The sequence below is a fragment of the Anopheles marshallii genome, chromosome 3 (genome assembly GCF_943734725.1).
Source record: "Anopheles marshallii chromosome 3, idAnoMarsDA_429_01, whole genome shotgun sequence".
In the NCBI taxonomy this organism is placed as follows: domain Eukaryota; kingdom Metazoa; phylum Arthropoda; class Insecta; order Diptera; family Culicidae; genus Anopheles; species Anopheles marshallii.
In genome coordinates this window covers 14,138,980-14,160,811 of record NC_071327.1, presented here as the reverse complement: position 1 = coordinate 14,160,811, position 21,832 = coordinate 14,138,980, and the positions used below count along the sequence as shown (strand labels likewise).

The 21,832-nt window shown below is 43.3% G+C and overlaps 3 protein-coding genes across 3 annotated transcripts; 1 reads left to right on the top strand and 2 right to left on the bottom strand.

The window, feature by feature from the left end:
* The first annotated feature begins 5,136 nt into the window (after nucleotides 1–5,136).
* LOC128712511 (uncharacterized) lies at nucleotides 5,137–5,780 on the top strand. The gene is made up of 3 exons (XM_053807402.1): nucleotides 5,137–5,185; nucleotides 5,316–5,498; nucleotides 5,563–5,780. Exons 1-3 carry the CDS (start codon nucleotides 5,137–5,139, stop codon nucleotides 5,778–5,780), a joined length of 450 nt encoding a protein of 149 aa, XP_053663377.1.
* A 431-nt stretch (nucleotides 5,781–6,211) lies between these two features.
* LOC128711026 (uncharacterized) lies at nucleotides 6,212–6,877 on the bottom strand. The gene is made up of 2 exons (XM_053805892.1): nucleotides 6,805–6,877; nucleotides 6,212–6,609 (listed from the first exon to the last, which is right to left on the bottom strand). The coding sequence occupies exons 1-2, from the start codon at nucleotides 6,875–6,877 to the stop codon at nucleotides 6,212–6,214; spliced, it is 471 nt and encodes a 156-aa protein (XP_053661867.1).
* Nucleotides 6,878–8,871: 1,994 nt separating this feature from the next.
* On the bottom strand, nucleotides 8,872–12,971 carry LOC128711021 (uncharacterized). Its single transcript, XM_053805887.1, has 3 exons — nucleotides 12,932–12,971; nucleotides 12,661–12,861; nucleotides 8,872–9,083 (listed from the first exon to the last, which is right to left on the bottom strand). The coding sequence occupies exons 1-3, from the start codon at nucleotides 12,969–12,971 to the stop codon at nucleotides 8,872–8,874; spliced, it is 453 nt and encodes a 150-aa protein (XP_053661862.1).
* Nucleotides 12,972–21,832: the final 8,861 nt, after the last annotated feature.

Sequence of the window (21,832 nt, the reverse complement as noted above, 5' to 3'; positions counted from 1 at the left end):
AGCGTAATGCATTCCATGCGTACATTATGACGACTTTCAATTCGGTTAACGATCAAGGGCCTATCCGAAAGGTATTGCAAATGCTGCCGCTTTTTCCTTGCCTATGTTACACGAGTACATTTCGATTTTCCTCAGTCGCAGAGCAGGTGGGGCGAAGGAGATTTACCGCCTATCAATCGTCGGGTTTCCAACGGAGGAGTAGTGAGAGAGATGAAAAAAAAAACCCCGTCAATATCGTGCGTTACTGGGAAGACGATAAATCGTTGTCGAGACAGTTCTATCCATCACCCACAGCAGAAGAAGCAAACGGGCAATTCATTTCCGTGCGAGCAAAAGTGTGATCCGTTGCGGAATCGAGTGTGTGTCCGTTGGTTGGAAGATGTCAAACTGGAGTAGACTGTTGACCATTAACTGTTGTGTCTTGTGTCCATCTCGGAAGCTATTTTCGTGATGTTGATAGGCGAGCGATAGAGAAAGAAATGGTAGAAAATACACATGGAGTCGTAGATGTTTTTTGGGGGCCGCAGTTTTCGCAAATGTAGTCAGGTTATCGAGCAAAAATCCTTACCCTCGCACGAGGCAGAATTGTATCCCCACAATCCACACAGGACATCGAACGGTGACATCGCAGCACCGTTCCAATACACCTCAAATCCTAGCGTCGGATGGGTGGCGCGTGACGTGGGTAGTGCGTGCAGGGAAAAACACTGTATAACACTGTCATTTCCCCTATTCGTTCGCTATTAATAGCGGCAGCACAGAACGCATCTGCCGGGACGACGGTACACGTTGCAGCCCAGGCAGCGCATTTGCACCGACCTGATAGGGATGATGATGAGATGATGAAAACCAAACAGGAAGCACTATGGTACATCGTGAGTGGAGAGGTGCAAAAAAAAATCCCCCAGACTCCTGCACACACAGGCCCTACCCTTCACGACTGGCAATATTGATTGCTAACGCTACTGGAAACGAGCACAAGCTTGGGTTTGGTCCACTTTTTTAACGCTTCCCAACTACCCACTGGGAATGGGTAAAGTTTTGATTTCATTTCAGCCTGCCACAACGCGGCCGCGCTCGCTGGTGGACATTTATTAATGTGTAGAATAGCACGCAAAAAAATACCCATGCCCATGTCCACCTGTTGTGTCCTGAAAGATATTGTGTTCCTATTGGGTTTCTCGCTATGAAAAAAAATGACTACAGAAAGGCAACACGTTGCCGTGTTTGTCGCTTGTCAATTATTTGAATTTAAACAAAAAAGCGTCCTAGACCTCTCCGACTACCCACACAGCACAAGCAACACAAGGGCATAGTTGATAGCGAACATGCTAAAAACCAATGAAAGTCTGTTTAAAAAAAATATTCTCAGAAAACAAAACACTAACCACATCACATTTCGGTGTGGTAAGCTCTGGGTGCATATAAAGTAAACTGAGATGTTCTAGATAATAGCAAAAGCAAGCTAGAGCGAAACAAAACTGTGTACTAAGCTAATCAAAATCATGCCCCAAAACAAATGTTTTAGTGTGATTGTTAATAGGATAATGAAAAAAACAAACAAAACAAATAAAAACTCATACAATGGAGGTAGAAATGAAAGCAAAACAAAAGCTAAAACCCCGAATAGCGCACACGTTACAATATACAATCGTTCATGTGTTTAGGAAAAATCTATTTAAGATGCATCTAAGATGTTACTAAGTGACAAAAAAAAACAAAGCTGAGAAACGAATATGTAAGCTAAACTTATCGATAGACTAACATAAAATAACCGAAAAAGAAAGCTAAAGTAAAAACAAAACACGACATTAAACGAAGGAAACCAAACGATCCGCAACACAACAACAGACAAACACTAACACACACACACACAGCGCAGAATGTGTTTACTACTAGAGCTGTTTAGCTAAATGGTGAATGTTTACTTCAACTGTATAACAGTTCCATCGTGGGAAGGGGAAAGAAACAACTCTATTATACTCTTATTACCATGTCAGCATGACGATGTGTGGATAAAAAGGATTCGGGTTTAAAACGTCAAATTCACAACCGAAAACAAACCAAAAAAAAGCACATGCAAAAAAACATTAAAAACCCAACCAAAAGAGTTGGAAAGTAAACAGTTCAACAGATTCAACCGTATAACAGAACAGAAGAGCGTTGAAAGTTATGTTTGTTTGTGTGCTTTTTTTCTTTACTTTTCTTATCTAGTAATTAAATTTTTGTTGTTTCTTTCTATCTTATTTATCGTATGCCTCGCATACGTGTGCGCAAGTACTCGGGATTTCATTTAGTATAAATTAAATTCCACCTTACTTTGTTGCGCTTCCTTGTGCTTCTCTTCGGAACCAGTTGGAAGCCTGCCAGTCCCATGCATCTATCGTTCGCCTCCCCCCCCCCCCCCCCCCCCCTCCACCCGACAAGACATCGAAGCGTTTTTCCGAGGACCTTTTGGCTTTTCGGCAACCGACAAGAAGGTGTCTTGATTTTGTTTGTGTGAGTGTGGGTGTGCGCGCGCGTGTGTGTGTGTAATTTGTAAAGAATTTGAACAAAAACGATAAAAAAAACAATGCAAAAGGTTTTTGCAAATTTTCCATCACTTTCCCGGCTCCCGTTTTGGTAGCGTCCCCCCTGCAGCCCCAAGGGGGTGCGCGTGAGTACGCAAGTAGATTAATGCTGCAAAACAATGGATTGGCCAGACATTGGACCATTTGCTGGTGCGAGTTCTACCCGCTGCGAATGGCCAGGGGAAAACCGGAGCCACCGTGATTTTCTACCATTTTCCCCTTCCCATCGCTGTTACCCTTTTCCTGCGACGCTGTGCGTTGGTGATTGTGTGTGTGCGTGTGGGTGTCCGCTCTCGCCGCGAGCAATTATTGCGTTCCCATGGAAACGTTTGTGTTTTCTGGTGGAGTAACACATCCCTACCCGGGAGCTGTTATTGTTATTATTAATATTATCGCACAACAACATCGTCACGTTCGATGTAGCCATCCATAAACAAGAAAGAGATTGTTCGTGCTCTAGCCGCCGAACCTTACCGTCAACCTTCCAGCTGCCAGTGGACCGAAATATGCTTCCCGGCCCGGCGATACTTTTTTCGGTACGTGCGATGGTACAGCAGAGTTGGAGTAAAGTTTCCAAATTCCACCATCCAAAACACACCCCCGTTGTCACGCAAACACCGTCGCGCACGTGGCCCGACGTGGTGCCAGCAGAGAAGCGAAAGGGAAACTCTTTCAGTGCAGCAGCCAGTGGCCCGCTGGCGACAGAGAAACAAACCAAACCAGCGCCGCAGAACGGAGCGGGAAAGTCATAGGAAAATTGTTTAATAAAAAAAAAATAACCTCAAAGTGGTGGACGTACAGAGGCTTTGGCTGGAAAAGGAAATGCTTCGCTTCTTTTCTCGGGTTTTGGTTGAAGGCTGACTTTGGTTCGTTCTTGCGTTTAATTTAGCAGAATTTATTTTGTGTCAACTTCATGCAACAAACTCCCAGCTGGGAATGACTTGAGACGATTAAGCCGGCTAAAGTAAAATAACAACAAAAAGTGTAAAGCGAGCGAGCGAGCGAGCGAAACACTTTCTACCATACATGAAACTAATACAAAAAGAATGAAGACGAGGATTTAAACCCAAAATAAAATGCACAAATACACACGGAGACAACGCTAAACAATAGAACTATGTCTTGTATGTGTCGCTAGGTACGTTTGTGAAGTGTGTTTGCGTTGATGCTCTTCCTTCATACAACACTAAACATAAAACCCTCCGTTTTCGTATAAGTGTATGTGTGTCTGATGGTATGGTTCTCTTTTACGGACTGTTTGCTTTTTTTTGTACCCTATTCGCGGGTGGGAAATAGAAATATTATACATGGATATTTATAGTAAAGATGAAGCCAAAACTGTTATACAATCACCCGCACTGGTTGCTTTACCCGCGGGACAACAAGCTAAACTCAATCGACATGTCTTTTTAAACTACCCAACTAATAACATTTAACGCTCTTTCGTTCTCTCTCTCACCCTTATGTCCTTACTGAAGATCCGATTTTTACTATCCTCCCCGTACTGCCCATGAAAGAAAACACAGCAGCTGCGTGCTACTTTATTTTAGACGAGGACGAGACACAGTAAAACATGAAAAAAAAAAAATATTGCGAGCAAAAAGCAAGGATGTTAGCAGTTAAATACATAACCCTCTTACTCTATATTCGCCGTATAAAGGAATAGTTTAATGGATCACTGTTACAAAACCCCCAGAAACAGAACAGAAAATAAAACAAATGATATAAAATCGAACCTAACCGCAAGTGTGTAAACTATATTTGTACAATAAATTCTGATACTTATAAAAATTTAATCGTTGTTTTAAATTTAACCACCGTGCAAACGGCTGTAGTGATAAATATCAACGGTCAATTCAAACTTACTGCTAGCTTCGTATCTTTGACGATAGAGGGCGTTAAATCCTACGCTGGAATTGAATCCCAATTTGTTGTACCCATGGAATACTGATCTTCAACAAGTCGTTTGAACTAATTTGATGCAACTTTAACCTGCAAATCCGAACAAACAGCGGAACATAGCAATACGTACCAATCACGGCGAAATGAAGTAATATGTTATAATATGTTAGTTTTCCTTTCATTAACAGTTAGAAGAATATCTGGGTACGAGCTAAAAATAAATAAATTCGGCAAATTAGTCATTGCAAATGCGTGCAACAGGTTGGTATGACCTTTCCATTGTCTGCTACTGTATTCACTACCAGAAATGCTTTGTAAACAACAGTTTCACAGTGGGTCGTCCGCATTTGCAATATCGGTCATAAAATATTTATGGCCTATTATTTTCATGCGGTTATTAACTGCGTTGGGCAATTTAGAAATTACAGAAACCGATATTCTTTTTTTTTGAAACATACTATTTTGTGAAATTAATATTTTTGAAATTTTATTAAAAATTTTCAAAAAAACCCCCTCAAATGTCATTCAAATGACCATCGGAGCGACCACATCATCGACATCATTCCATCATTGTGCGATCGTTTGTTTACAGCAGAATCTCAAATTGTTTTTCCCATTAGTTTAGTTTCCTTCTGTTTTGTGCGTTCTTTAACTGCCTGCAAGAATGCAAACTGAAATGAAAACTCTGCTTTTTATCCTTAGCATCGGATCGGGTAAGTGTATGGCACCGGGAAACGAAACAGCGTCCCATGGTACTTTCAGGGACGCCTACTGATGGGAGTGGCCCTATGATTACGCACCCACAACAAGTTCTAACAGAACCCGTTTTATTTGCTATTGCAGCACTTGCTATCCGTTGCTACCAGTGCTCCTCGCAAACGGATCCGAAAGGAATCGATAACTGTGGTGCGTACAAAGCCTTCAACAAGACGCAAAACATTGCCATCGAGTGCAACAGTGACGAGTCGCACATGCCCGGATCCTTCTGCATGAAGGTGGTACACCAGAGTCCGCGGGGATTCATATGTGAGTGGATGCTTTAATGAATCTATGTTAAATTTCTTACTAAATAACATTTCTCTTTGTGTAGGGGATGGGCGATGGCGACAGGTGATTAGACAGTGCGCGTCCGTGTCGGAAACAGGTGTTACCGGTGTATGTAACTGGGGTGTATATGAGAATGGTGTGTACTGGGAAGAATGCTACTGTGTGGAGGATGAGTGCAATAGCGCCCCGCAGATTAAAACAACATCGATAGTCCTTTTGTGCCTTGTTTCGATGCTGTTTGTTGCGAAAATTCTTTCGTGAGTCTTCACTATCACCACCATCCATCCAGAGGGAGGTGCTTTCACAACCAAGAAACTATTCCGTCCATGTAAGAATATCATGAAACATTCCTTAAGAGTGTGAATCCTAGAGTTAGTATTACAGTTGTGTATCTTTTTTATACAGACCGTTCAATAAATTTACCACTCCTAGAAAGGATCGATTTTCTTGTGCTAAATGCTTTAGTTTTACTTAAAAAAAGGTTTATTACTTCATGTAGAATAATCATCGGAACAGATACAAAAGTGCACCGAATACTGACGGAGATTCAATAGAGGACGGAATGTAGTTAAGCATCGGAACATTAGCTTTCCGTGTTTGTTGTCATACTTCTACCGGCTGCAAGTTCAGCATAAAAAAACTCCTATGGCGTGCCAACCTAAACTCCACCAAAACTCTTGGTCTAAGCTGCTTTAAACGCGACAGAAACCGATCGCTGTTGATACGGCCAGTACTAGCGCACCTAGCACCGTCAACACGGTTGGGCTACGCAATGACGCCCCGTTGCAACCATCCTTGCTGTTACAGGTACAGTACTCCATGAAGATGTTGTAGGTACCGCTTCGCATCAGACAGAATCGCTCGTCACCCTCGATGCCGGGTTCACCCATAAAGGCACAGCTGCGGAAGTAACGCCACTCTCCGTTCACTTTCTGACGAATCTTGCGGCACATTGTCGCCTGCGCCTCGGGAAGATGTTCCTTCCGTTCCACCTGTCTACAGTCCGTGATGGAAAGTGTACTATTGTCGAATGGATCCGCACACTTCGGATCGGAATCTGAACGACACTCCCAGCATTTGATGGCCGAACCTACGGGGAACATATACATTAGCTTTTTTTTATCAAATTAATGACTGTGCATAGATAAACTGTAATCAACCATATTGCAGAAATCAAACAGACAAATCATAGAAATTTGCTTCATAATTGCTCCATTTTGATCAACTCAGCGTTTGATCCTGCATAGACAACGCAGGTAATCAAGTGATCGTAAACAATACACACCCATTTGGACGCCGAAACTCAGCAGCACCACCAAACCGCATGTGACCAAACAAATTGCTCGAGACTGCATCATGATTCGTATTCGATTCACTATTGGATCGGTAAAGACAATTCCACAAAAGCGTTGGAATAAAGTAGTTGTAAAATCGAGTCACTTAACATTAAAATAAGGCACAGAACGACGAGGTTGATTGATTCGCGTTTCGAAAACAATTTGGACGGTGGATGATGCGATCAGTTGACAACTTCGTCTGGTTTATGACCACAGGTTCAGTACTGCATCGAACCATTCGGTGTACCATGTGTGTGTATAAGCGTGCATACAACAGCAACAACTGAAGCCCGCTTCACTTCATAAGTAACTAAGAACAGATACAAAACTTGTGGAGCGGTATGCACCACAGGTAAACAAGCGTGCCGCGCCCTTCGCTGTTGTAGCAAAGACTCAACTGTTGAATTCCTGATCACCCTGTGAATTTTATTTGGCCGTTGGTGCGATCTTCATCTTTTTGATTTTTTTAAAGTTAATTTAAATAAAAAATGTACAATGTGTATTCCAACGAAGAGCAATATAAATTTGATAATCTTTCATTCGCGTCTCCGAAAAATAATTGTGAATAATGATCGAATAGTAAAAATACGTCTCCACAAAATTTGAAAATATAGCCAGTACAAGCCGAGTTATCTGGGACTTGATATGAGTCTTTTTAGTTGAGTTTCCTTTGCGAAATATTAACTATGTAGCGAATTACAAATTCCATAAACTCCTTCATGTAGTATTCGGTGTGATAGACTGAAGGTCTCTTGCCAAATCTCATCTGGAGCAGACTCACATGAGCTATCTTTTTGCTAGTTTCATAAAAGAAATAAATTCAATAATCGCTATATGCAACCTTAAACTAGAAGGTCCTTACCACGAACGTAGCATATTATACGAACGTAGCATATTCCAGGTTGTATGAGTCATTACATAATGTCCAGATAGAGCTGGGAGCGCAGAGGTATGGCGATTCGGATTTTTTGTGAGAATATATGAGGAAATTTTAAAGCCATTCTCAACCCCTCTGATCAAACAACTTCCTAAAACTGAAACATCCACACGAATTGGTTTGTGTAACTTTATTTTCTATTCTTTTTTATGTACACTTTTAACGTTAGTGATGTGGTGTAGAATGATTCTGAAAATAGCTTTGTAATCAGTGTTGTTTAAATTGATTTTATCATGCGTCATGGTGTGAACAGTGTCAAAAAAAACACTGTTTGATTGCAAATTGATCCATGTTATGCCACTGTAGTTCATTTTCTGTATTATCTTTCTGCTGAAATTTTATCTTCAATGTGGGTTTCCTACACAAAACGGCATACATACTTCTAGATGGAAAGTTCCCTGATTAAATTAAAACTTACGCGAACCATAACATTGTGGTGTTAAAAACGGACAGTGATCATAGGTGGGTTTGGTGTAGAATAAGGTGTTTTCTAAAAGATTGAACTGTGTACATAAATGTTTGGTGGCTGTGAAGTCTGTGTGGTCTATCCTTTCTATTTCTCGTTTTTGCACATCTTGTGTTGGTTTTGTACATTTATCATCTGCCGCTCGCTAAACTGTTACTGTTCGCCTTACATCTATCAACACGTTTTGATAGTGTTCCATCTTCAACGGTTCGTTATCCTACACTTTTCAAGCTTAGTTTAACACTGCAACATACAAATACAATCGCTTCCGAATAATAATATAGTTTTACGATGCTCTGATACTTTTTTGTTTTGTAGAATTAAGGTAAGATTGTGTGTGTTGCTTCGGAAAAGAAATACTTTAACGCTTATCGAACGCTTACAGCGTCCCCGTAAGGCAACCAACCGGTGAACCGGTGACGAATGAGATTCTGGTTGTGGATGTGCGGGTCAACCTTTCCGGTGCTGCAGCGCGCACAAATGGACGAATTGCTGTTGTGATTGATTTTGTTTTACACTGCTCTTGCTGCTATTTGCTCCGCACCTTCTCAGCACCTGTTTCGGTGGGGATCGCCACAACACTGGGACATGGGACCCGGCGGATCCTCCCCATTACCAGGCGAGCAGTTTCGCCACGAGTGCGCTGATCAGAATCGTCAGCACTGCCGGGCCGTACTGCGACGCACCGTTGCATCCATCGGTGAGACAGGTCTCGCAGTACTCGGTCTTGATGTAGGACGGTGTTTGAGCGTTCAGACAGGAGTTGGGCGCTGTGTTGACATCCTCATAGGCGCAGGAACGCGACACCACGACACGATCGTTAACTGCAATGAAATAGATGCAAACGTTATGTTAATATGGAGCAGGTAAAGCCGACACGGTTATAGATTCTTGGTCCAATTTTTAAACGCTCCATTGAACAAAATGCCCTTCTCACCCTTAGTACTAGACACCATCCACTCCGCTCACCGCAAATGCTAACGGATCGCGAACGATTCTAATGTAAATATCCGACGAGCAATGCGCATCTTTGATTTGGAACATTGGCATGGCCGATGGTAATCGTTTGATGATCAGCAAAGCTTAGAAAATTTATGCCATCTGCTAGTTCAATGTCAGGCGTGTGCTGATGCAGTAATATGCTACGCTTAAATGCATGCAACTCAAAGTCACTGTGAAGGTTGTTATTTTTTCCGACTATAGCCGTCCCATGCTGGTATGCGTTGGATGTTTTTTTCTTAGTAAATGAGTTCACGGGCATGCCAATATAGTGTGTATTCAAATTTCGTTCGAAACAATCGTTGGTTTCAAGAGCAGATTTGAATCGTGCATATTTTACTACGATTTTGTTATAGATCTGAGCAGTTGAACATAAAAAAGGCCATAATTATAGTTATGTTACTCTACAATAGGGATGCTTCTTTTACTTTGGAGCATGCACAAAAGAAGAAGGCACCAACTAATCCTACATCAAAAAAGGGCCTCAATGTTTAGTCGAACACATTGCAAAAACCCCCAAGAAGCAACTCCATACGGCAAAAGACTATAAGAGGCCTTAATGATGCCCCTTTCGGGATTGTGTAATGGTTATGCACCTAGCATAAATTGCAAAACTACCTTATCGACCCCCACCACCAATGCTCTTCTTTGAATTGCACTGGCTTTGAATTGTATTTGGTGCGTTCAAACGGTACAGTGACGATCGAACTCTAGACACCTGCGACGCAGGACGCCTGATAAGTCGTACTTCCGTCCATAGAACTTTCCATGCGGGTCTAGCTGTCGCCAGGGAGCTGACGGTGATAGCTAGACAACACCAATGTCTGCTAGACATTCCCTTTTGGTTGCCTATTTCTCACGACAGAAGGTGAAGGCGTAAAAGGGCAATATGCAAAGAGCATGCGTCTGTCTATCACGACACTGAAGACACTGATCATAATGCACAGAGTGTAGCCTGTCGATCATAAAAACGATCACTCATCAAGCGAAGGTTGCTTTCGCCAACGAACCATCGGTATGGTCGGTAAAATAACAGGTGACGGAAAACTGCCTCCAGAGTTACTGTAGCTCACAGAGCTGTTAACGATCTTCAGGCGGATGCGGTAGTACTTCCGCTAGCTGTTTGTACTTGTGAAAGCAAATTCAAATAAAAATGTAGAACATGGCGTTTGTTTTCACCTTCTTCTTCAACGAGGTATCGTAACGAGATATGAAGCAAACACAACAACCGAATGACTCGACGTGGAGGGTCGTCTGATGGATAGCCTACAGTTACAGGTATGCCTGGTGTTGCCTGGTTGTTATTGGATGCGCACTTGTAACAACTGTAACCGTGGCGCATACGGTGATGCATGCGTGTTAGCATAGGCAATAAGGCGGCTGCGGTTCATTACGCAACTACGGCACCCCCGACATGCACCCAGGCTACAGCAATAATTGTGGGAACCGAAACAAGACTCTCTATACTCCAATCACCTCAACGATCCCGCTGTACACGCTTGGAGACGTGTTGCCTTCGACCTTGAATTGTTCTCCATCTTCGCAAAGAAAAAATCGTGCAGGCCCTGACGATCTGGAAGACTGGCTTGACTTGTCTGTGAGTCAGTTGGACTGCAATGGGCGCCACGTGCCCGAGATTTCATCTCAGCCCAACGAAGCAACCGGCCGGTGCAAATTGATATTAATTTCTTTCGCACTTTTGGGATCAGCGCTTCTTGCATCGGATATGCATATTGCGCCGGGTGTCAGTAAGGAACTCCCCCCATCGAGCACGTTTCAATACAATTAGTCGTTATGTGTTACGATTTGACAATTGGCGCTTCTTGCGCGCACGGTGTCGTTTAAAGCGGCTAGGTTAATTATTCCCGACGGATGGTGGAGCGTGGTTTACGGGTGCAAACACTGCCAACTCATCCTTGGAAACAAAGCAATGTTTTATTCATGAAAATTGTTAAACTATTCCTACTCGTAGCTAATTAAGTTGTGTGTCATGATGTGAAATATCAATGCAATTAGAGTTCGCTTCCAGCTTAACGCTTCCGTTCAGCCTTCCAAACTCTTCTTCTTGACGTGACGACCTACTAGATCATGTCTGACAGTTCTGGTTAACTAGACTCATCTTATCCCCAACAATCTTATCATCTTATTGAAGGCGGCCCGATGGCATAATGGTAGCGACGCCGGTCTTCACACGAACGGACCGGACCAAAATCCCATCCGGGCCAATCCCTCGTACGCAGGACTTGACTATCCAGCTTACGGATAAACAAAATCAAAGAACGCCAGAAATTGCAGGCCTGGACCTCTTGAGGTTGTTGTGCCAATAAAGAAGAAGAAGAATAATTTTATCACGTATCCGGATAGTCAGTACTTGCTAAGGAGGATGATTCCAGGTGGGATTTTAGACCGGTCCTGTCGTGTGAAGACCGTACGCAGGACTGCCTAACCAGATGCGTCTAAATAAAATCAAAGAGAGCTAAAAATGGCAGTCCTCTAGACCTCTTGAGGTTGTTGTTCCAATAAAGAAAAAGAAGAAAAACTGAATTTCTGGAAAATTGATGAATCATTTGAAGACTTGCTGATCGAAGGTCATGGTTGGAATCACATCTGGACCAGCAGCCGCCCATGTGGCGAAGTTATGTCTATCAAGTCGTTAGATTGCAGAAATATTACTTCTCAGCAGATCATTAATCCAATAACCAAGATCTCTAAGCGTTACTGAAAGTATTGAAAACACATGTAACAACTTACGAAATGCATTTACAAATTCCTGGGCGGTTTAAATGTCTCCAAGTTGGAAGAAGAACCAAGATCTCTAAGCGTTACTAAATGTATGGTAAACACATGTAACACATTTCAAAATACTACAACAAATTCCCGGACTGTTTAAATGTCTTGCCTGATGTTATGGAAACACTGGAATAAACTTCAAAACTTCACTTGCATTTCCTTGACCAAATGTGCTCCACATCCTTCGCTGCACACGTATGTACAAGCACGCTTTCGCGCTTCACTGCCGCTTCGTGTTTAATCGCCATTTTACCACCCCAAAAACCTTAGTGAAAGCGATAAACCCCACACCGAACGGCTCTATCTGGCACGTACCCCGAACGAAGCTAATTAAATTAACTTGTAAATCTTTTCGGCACACCTCCCGTCGGCCCGGTAACGGCACGCGATGCTTCCCCGGGTTTGGTCGTCCCTTCCTGGTTGGATCCTTGGACATTGCTCCAGGACACAGGGTTGGGAGTGAAGTGATAGTGTTCGTGTTTCCCTTCCCAGACATTAGCTAATTGAGGTTGAAGAATACCTCGCCCCGGTACAATTCTGTCTTCTTATAGTACTCCTGACCCCATTTCAGATATGTGGTGTCTTCGGTTGTCCGTTGACCGTTCTACTTACTGATTTGCTTCATTTTCTTGCAGACCGGTCGGGTTTGTTGATTCTGCTGGGAGAACTGGTAGTTGACCTGTGGCGGATAGCTGCAGTCGACGTAGCTCCAGCGTCTCTGCTGCTCCGTAATGATGTCCTGGGTGAATGGGTCATCGCAGAAGGCGGCCGTCGAAGCGTCCGACGAGCAGCGCCAGCATTTCAGGGCGCTCGCTGTAAGTGCAAAAAAAGCAAAGAAAGAAAACCCAAAACCCCATTAGATTGTGTTTAATTTTTTAATCACCCCACGGCAGGAAGTGGCCCGTCTCGGTCTGATGCATCATCGCAGGGCCTGGAGACGGAAATCTTTAAACGATGAAAAAAGGCTTTTGCTAACAAGATAAACGATTCGTCCTTTTGTTCGCAACAGGTTTTTGTTCGCTAGTACGTGAGCGCAGGGCAATTCGGGTGGTGCATAAAGACTGTCCTCAAAATTTGTCTGATTTATTTATATTATTGTACCACCCCGAGACAGATCGTTCCCAGCATTCGGGGTGTCTTCTGGTGCAATGATTTAGTTACTTGCTAACACATAGTCCGTAGCCGCCAGGGTACGAATTTAGATCGAGGTTTTTGTGACGTAATGGCCACTACTCCCATCGCCAACGAGCACACCTACCGTACCGTGCAATTAGGATCGTTGAACGAAAATAAAACCGTCAGTGTTTTTTTTTTTGGTTGTGCTAACTTTATTCCACCCGTCATCACATTCCCTATCAATCATGTTCGTTTACGCCGAAGAAAGGTGGCTGGGTGGACTTGCTCGTGACACCGAATCGTACCAGTGTTTCAGGTTGGGTTGTAGCGATTGAAAAAGCTTAACTTAAATTGTTTATTTACCTCCAGCTAGGTGTAAACAACGCAGCATGGAATCGCTTGCACTACCGCGAACCAGCAGTACGATTGATGAATTTTATCACCTACGGAAGACCATTAGTCCGTCATCGGTTTGGTGTAATAATCGTTAGGAAGGAACGTACGTTTCCTCCCACGCCGAGTTGTACTCATTGATCAGCAGGAAGTTTGCAGTTTCACACGCGCAAGACGTTTATTAAATTTCTATTGGTATTTTGGAAACTTTGAAAACGGAACGATTTACGACAGAAAACGAGCACGCATATTATTATAAACAGTGTATGATATGTATGATAACTGGTGATTTAATTTCATTCATGTTAATAACATTCTTTTTCTTTTTTTGTAAAGTTCAGAATTACTGGGATTCGCTACTACCCCGGCCTCACGTGATGACGGGCGTACAACATGACCTCCATTTCGTCTTGTCTTGTCTTGTCTTGTAGAAGTTCATATTTTCGCGTTTATTATTACGAAAGTTATCCAGTATTGGGTGGATTTGATTTAGAGTCATGAACCTGAGTGATTATTTGAACTAAATGAATGAATCTGAATCTCCTGAGGGAATTCCGAACATTAACAATCTTCAGAGAGTCTTGCACCCTCAAAGGTTCATGTTTGGGGAGTCATGAAGACAAATCTGATTTAGAGTCATGTATCAAAGTGAATCTTTGAACAGAAAATGAATCTGAATCTCTATTTCTAAGATTTAAGAATCTTCAGATATTCTTGAACCCTCAAAGTTACAAGAGTCCTCAGAGAAGACGAATCTGATTTAGAGTCAAGTATCAGAGTGAATCGTTGAACTGAATGAATGGTTCTCTATTCCAGAAATTGAATCCTCAATGATTTATGAATCTTTAAATCCCAAATCTTCATATAAATCATGAATCTTCAAATCTCAAAACACCAGATGTCTTATAGTGAAGTTTCGGAGTGTACAAAAAATCTTATTTCAGAAGCAAGAAGATTAAAAATTAGCCTAACATCATGGGTCCAGAGAGGTTCATTAATTCTTAAGGATTCATGAATCTTGTGATAATTGATGCCCGATTTGAATGACTCATCACTAAAGATTCATACGAATGGCTCTCCTCAAAAGATACTTGAAGTACAGTCATTTCTCGAGTTACGCGAATAATACGTGCCAGAGAATGAATGATAATGAAGTTATCTAAAGTATTGGCCAATAATAGAAAGAAAAAGATAATTTTGTTTAAAATATCAATCTTTTTTATAACACTAATACTATTCGTGAAGCATAGAGAAAGTAATCTTGAACGGTATAAACACATTAAAGTCATATTAATTATTTAAAAATCATGGGTTTATTGCTACTTTATAATGGTGGCTATAATCAGTTATTAATCATATTTACGGAACGTGAAGTATTGTTGACCCCCGCTCTATAATCAAGCAGTCCATTAATACATTATGCATATGTGGTGGACATACCAGGAATTGCATTCTGTCATTCGGTCAGAAACGACACAACAAAGCTAAAAAGTGGTCCAAATGAGTTTTGCAGGTGTTAACACGTGAGTTCATCGAACCTGATCAATCTTTAACAAGCACTCAATACGATCCCACACCAACAGGTTCGAAGTGCTTTCTTATGTTCCTGTATCCGTTGTGGATGGAGCGGAAAGCCAGAAGTTAACCGTTAATTTCGATTACTGTCACTATTGACGGGTGAAAGCCATGTTCCCGCTGGATAACGATGGAAAATCGGTCCCACAGCAAGCAAACACATATACTTCCGGGGTAAGTTTTTCGGAAAATTACCACACTGCAATGGCCGCCGAGCGTTTCGTACCGGGGGGGGGGGGGGGTTTTCCAACGCAATTGTGCTGTTTTATTCATAACTAATTCACCTAATGAGAGCAACCGCGTACGTCAAACCTTATCACCTGCTGTCGTAACGTTTTGTTTCCCTCTTCCTTTTGAAAGTAGAAAGAGAACGGAAATCAACAGTCCAGATGGACGTGTGGTCAATCAGCGGGCACTAGCCCAGATATTTCGTTCCACCGTTCGCTTAGCGAGCTGTCAAAAGCCAGATGGACGGTTAGGGACGGCATTAATCAAATCCTACCACACGACCGATCGCAAGGTAACTTTGACGGACAAATGATAGTCATTTCGAGTGGCCGGTTCCACCGATTCCACCACCGGACCCAGTTGACAGAGAGGTGTAAATGCAAGTCGCAATCATTCACAACCGGTGCCGGACGGTGGAATGGGATCGGATCGGGCACGATGGCAAAAACGGGGAAATATTCCCATAGAGCGAAACTTCAAAACATGGACCGCTTTGTACAACCTCAAGCATCAGCAAGCAAGTGCGCAATTTCAAAACACACCAGAACAACGCACACGATCACGAATCGATGGCGGGGTTGCATCACATTGCGCGTCACCCGCGCCACGCTAGTCTCGCTAAGCGAGCGGAAAAGTTTTCCCGCTAGATAAATCAACTCTAAATCGTAGCCATTATTTCCTTAATGGGTGTGTAGCTCCCTAGCACGGTGCAGTATGATGCACCGGTGTTTAGAGACTTCGGGGCTGGTTCAAAACATCGGGCAAAATTATAAATAATGCTCCACTTGGCGGTTGATGATCAGTTTCGCTTTTACCATAAAAATGCTTCACCGCCAACTTTGATGAGATGTGAATTATGGTTCGGTGTAGGAGGAGGTTTAATGTTTTAATCGTTTCTACCTCACCGGGGAAGCGTTTCTCACACACAAAGTGCATATATATATGACTCAAAATGCCGAACCGATCACACCGCTGTAAGTCAATCATGATCCTCCAATTAATATCGTCACATTCCAACGCACACAGCGCGTGTCGGTAAATAAAGGAACGGAATCAAAGCCCAACAAATGCTTCCGTATGCAGCGATGATCGTTACGGGTTATCGGTAGCGATCTTAAACATCCATGACTCCTCCAGCAGCGGCTACCAATCGGCAACGGAATGGTATCTAATCGACAAACCCCGTCACGTTGTCACTAATTGTTTTCAGCACTTGCGCAGCACTCGGCGAGCAGAAAAGTGATACCTAAGCACGGGAGCTGTTGACTCACACGGTTGCGATGTTCAATGGCAAACCGCGTTACAGGCAGGCAACACTTGCCTTAGCAGTGTTCTATGCGATGGAATTCAATTTTTTATTTAATTTTACGACTTCGGAACAGTACCGCACCCTTTCAGTCGTTTGCGATGAAGAAATTATGACATAATGTTTGCGTGTGTGCCTTTGTGTTCTTCCAAAAGTGTTGATGATCGAATCGTCCCCAACAAAACAACCCCATCGATGGTCACTTAATCGCTTACTGGTACGCATTCCGAATGTGTTGCTATAGTAACCGTAAAAGAGTGGCATTGGGTGGAGTTTTTTTTCTTCCCCTCTCTGGAACAGTCAAAATTTCACACTACCACCGATGATGATTTGTTTCGGCTTTGCTAAAACAGATGTTGTTGAGTTAGCTAAAAATATTATGATTTAAAAATAAAGTTGCTCAACAGGCACGGACACACGCGCGCTTCCTTCGCATAGCACCGTGCACTCGGGTGCTATGCTCGAATGGATAAGGAATAGATGCGTACTGGCAGCTCATCAACGTGCGGTGGGTCAACGATGGATTTCTTCCTCAATGTTCGCACACCTACCCCCCCACCCAGCTCAATTCTCTCCCTTGGAGTGAAAATCTGTCGACATTCCCGGTGGTTTCCATCAACCGACCGGTTTGACGTAATTTCGGCCCTCTCTTCGGCAAAAGTGAGCCGGCCGGATTGTGCGGTCGGTGTTGGTTTGCTCCCCAAAACAGTTCCAGCAAGTTCCCTGTTACAACCTGCCCCCAGAAACAGTTGGCTGAACAGTTTAATCCAAATATTCGATGGACTATTTCGAGGTACTGATGGCTATTTCCGGGTTTGAGTAAACAACAAACGGTCACACGGTGGAAAGGCAAGATGTAGTGTGCATTGTTCGAAGGGATCCTCCCCGTATACAGTGGCGTACGGTGGCGAACCGAGGAGTTCTGAGTTTTACTAAGCCGAAACTTCAATTCTTATATTTTGAGCCTTGTATTAGATGAAGAGGTTATTAATCTAGAAGGAGAGGGAGTTTAATTTGTTCTACAACTAAAGATCGATGTAAGTTCTTCTTCAGAAGTCAAAATCTAAGACTAAGAATTAGGATTGGCAAGATCACTGCCAAAAAAGTCACTAATGCAGTGTGTTCGTTTAGAAGTGAGTTAGATGTGGCTAACATGCAATGTCTAAATCTTCAAATAGTTCAAATCTTCAAAGATCTTTATCAAAGATAATATTCACAAGTCAGAGAAGAATGTCTTCGATGTCAACGAATTTTACTTAACAAATCAAATTCTAAGACATGGACAAATTAAGATTTACAAGATCTTTGATCTTTTAATGAAGTGATAAATAAGCGAGACATGGCTATTTTACAATATCTACATCTTCTAATAGCTCCAATCTTCCAATCGTTCTTGGTTCACCGAAAGTAAGGAAGATCTTCGCTTATGCTGAAAAACATTGGTACATCTTGGGTGCCAACGATGTTGGGATCAAATCTGACTGCCCTGGAACCCGAATTTCGCTATCGATCACACATATTTTCTTTACATGATGCAGTATGTGTGAAACACAACGAGATCAGTGCAGTACAACATCTACCTCAGTGAATTGATCGTTCCAAAACTTATATCTTCGTTGAGGCGCTTAAGAGATGGCAAACATAATAAAGACTGCATTTTAAGCGCATTACAGCCGCAACTTATTCGGACATATTTTTGGAGAACATCCCCCCCCCCCCCCCCCCCCCCACGGTTTCTACGGCAAAAGCGTAACAAAACAACATCCGCCACCGTGGCGGATGACAAACGGCGCCATCAACATTACGAATTTTCAGGCCCGCGCATCAAACAAAATCACCCACCAAACCCCCCCAAAAGGCATACCGAAACATCGTAATGCTCTCACCGATGTATGCGATCATGCTGACGATGATGTAATCGGGTCGCTTTTACATACCCCGAAAAACCAAAACACACACCCGCACGCACAACCGAAAACCTTTCCTCGGCCCAATAAATCCCGGATTATCGCGGCGTACGGTTGCGAACCTTAGAACAGACGACGCTTGCGGCGGAAAGCAGCATTACCCGGCGACAGCAACCGCATCGCATCTCCGGGTCGCCCATGTTTTTACGCAGGGCAACATGAATTTGGCGGAACAGTAGCAAAGGGAAAGGAAAAACAAACACACATCGAGGAAATCAACTTTCCCGCGCACAACATTGTACAACTTTCCGAAAACGTTTTGTTTGGAGCCGGCCGGGCGAGGCCGTGTCTTCGCACATTACGCCTTTAATGTTGGCAATAAGATGGCACGCTGGTTCGGGTATGTGTTTGGTGGGTGGGAGGGCAGAAAATTAACCTTCTTCCCACACCTACGAGCCGTCTCATCGCAAGGAAATTGGAAAAAGGGGGAAAAACCCCCGTTTAGGCAAAACGATTAAGACAGCTTCTAAGGTGTGGCTAATCGTCCCCACACCGTTAAACATGGTTTAGACACGCGATGGAAGCGATGCCATCTTTATTATCGCTGGCCTAGATTTTACGTGCCATAATCGTACCTTTAATCGATGCGAATCCAATCACGACCACCAAGAATAAAGTATGGAATCAATCATAATTTAGAATGTACACATGGCCGTCTCCCATCTCCCTGTGTGCCGCGCGGTAATTAAAAGCCTCACAAAACATGCAACTGTCCTCGTTGATAGGCGATCGGCCCGCCAGCCGGTGGTGGCCACGTGTGCCATGTCCCACATTCTTTTGTTCGTGGCGCTTCAATGCCAGCAAACAACCGATCGGCTTCATCTTCGCGCCACCTGATACCGACATTGCCCGATCGTTGATTTATGCCATACGCGATCGGTGATTGTGTGAGGTGGCCGCATTCCAAACCCAGAACCGTTCGATCCACACACACACCGTGCGTGCCGCGTAAGGGAGTCTCGGAGGCGCATTTGCGAGCCAAGCCGTCGCCAATTCGCCGACAAGTGTCCTGCGATGAGCTCATCGTACGCATTATTTACACCTCCCGCTCGGGAGCGGTGTTGGGGTGTTGGGGTGTTGGGGTTCCAACACAGGCGACACGTGTGGTGTGGACAAACAGTTCGCGTTCGTTATGGACTTCAAGCATCATCCAGACTAGCCAGCTGAACAATGCGCGTATGGAAGCAAGGAGAAGAACTTCTTCAAGGTTGTACTTCTAATTTACGCGCACTTCGAACCGTGGGTGACAATTTTGACGACGTTCGGGAGGTAAACAATAGGATTACACCTTTTTGTGCACCTTCATTCAGTTGCGCACGGTACGGCAACCGCACGAAACAATCACAACACGATCATTTGGGGGAAAAATCCATACCAAACCGGAAATGAGAAGAGCTTTAACAATTTGTGCCGAAGACAAACAAAAAAAAACCTTACTTTTCACTTAATCGGTAAGCATCTCATTGTGCCGTGGGTAGCAAATTGTCGCCCATACATTTATCGCCGGCTGCCGAGTGTGTCCAAACCGGCAGCCCCGGACCAAAACATCCATCATCGTTTGTTAGCCCCCAGCATTGGGGTCACACGGGTGACATCATCAGCAGCGTGTGTGATCGTTGTCATCACGCCGTGTCATGTGTCGGCCAAGGGCTCACCCGGTGGACGGTGTCCTTCGGCGTTAGAGGTTAGCATTGTGTAACGCTCTCCGTTCAAAAAAGGCTGTTTGTGAGAAATAATGCGTTATCAAATGACGCGCCACGCGACTAGGCGTTTCCTTCCTATTTTTTTTGGTTTGTACTTATCCAGCGATCTCGTGGGGTGGGTGGAATAAATTGGCATCATTTTCTAAAACAATAGGTCATTGTGAACACAGCGGAGCAGTATCACCGAAGCTTAATTGTTGGATGATTTTTAGACGCTGCAAACACACAAAACTTTTTGAATTCCAACTACTTCCCGCAATACTTCGCACACGCGGGTTTGGAATTAAAGTGAAGAATTTCGAAAGATGTGATAAGGATGTAACTGACAATAAGATTTGAGAAAAATATAGATAATAACGATCTTCGAGAGTACTAAAAGATAATTCTTTGCTCCATAACTTCAGGCTTGAGATCTTCGTCGTATGAAGATATTCTGTGGCACTAAAACCTCCAGAGATCTTGGCCTGCGTTATTGAAGGTAAAATGAAAGTAAATGTTTTTTTATCTCATAAGAGGAATTAAACAATATTCATAAATCCCTAAAGTAGACAACAAACATCTAGAGAAGGCCATCCGCGACTCGGAGGTGGAAACTTCTGAGACCATCTTCTATTAGGTCAATCCAGATATTGGCATACGCTGATGACGTAGACATCATTGGTTTACGGCTCTCCTACGTAGTGGATGCTTACCAAAGGATTGAGCAGGCAACACAAAAACCTCGGTTTGAAGATTAACGAGGCAAAACCCAAGATGATGGTGGCACAACCAGAGGCTCTGCTAACAAATCCTAACTTGCGCACTGCTGACGTACAAATAGGTGAGCTTCAGGTTGTTGGCGATTTACCGGGGGTTCTAACAACTCTCCCATTCCCAATTGGAGAAAAGGTCCCATTGCGTTGATCATTGACATTGACACCCATTGACCATTGAGGTGATCCAAATAGCCTCCTTAAGCTTGAGACGAATTGTATCCCAAACCGGTTGATCGTGATCGTGAACGGACTTGCATCCGAACTGGCACGGGAAAACGGGATTGGCTTAGATCTCGCAGTAGCACTGAATATCCAACAACCGGTAAAAAAGGTCAAGGAAAGCTAGAACTGTCAGACCAAGTCCACCAGATAAAGCAAATAAGATTACACTAGAGATTTGCAAAACGTCCATTAAGAATGAGTACAAACATGTGATTCGTCTTACTCATTTGATAAACAATACTTAAAACAAGTTATCTAACCACGCTTTATCTTAGGGAGATATTCATTAGTTAAATAAGGCTGAGCTAATGATTACATGGCCATATTTAATAACATTTTATCTTGAAGTCATCAACAGTCTTACACTATTCTGAACCATCTACCATTACTACTACCAACCTTATTACTTCCAGACGCACCCAACCAATGTGTGCGACACTGGATCAAAAACACTCGGCACACACCTTCGTTGGCCATAGTGTCACCAAGCTAGAGCAGAAGCGAGAAGACAAAATCCTA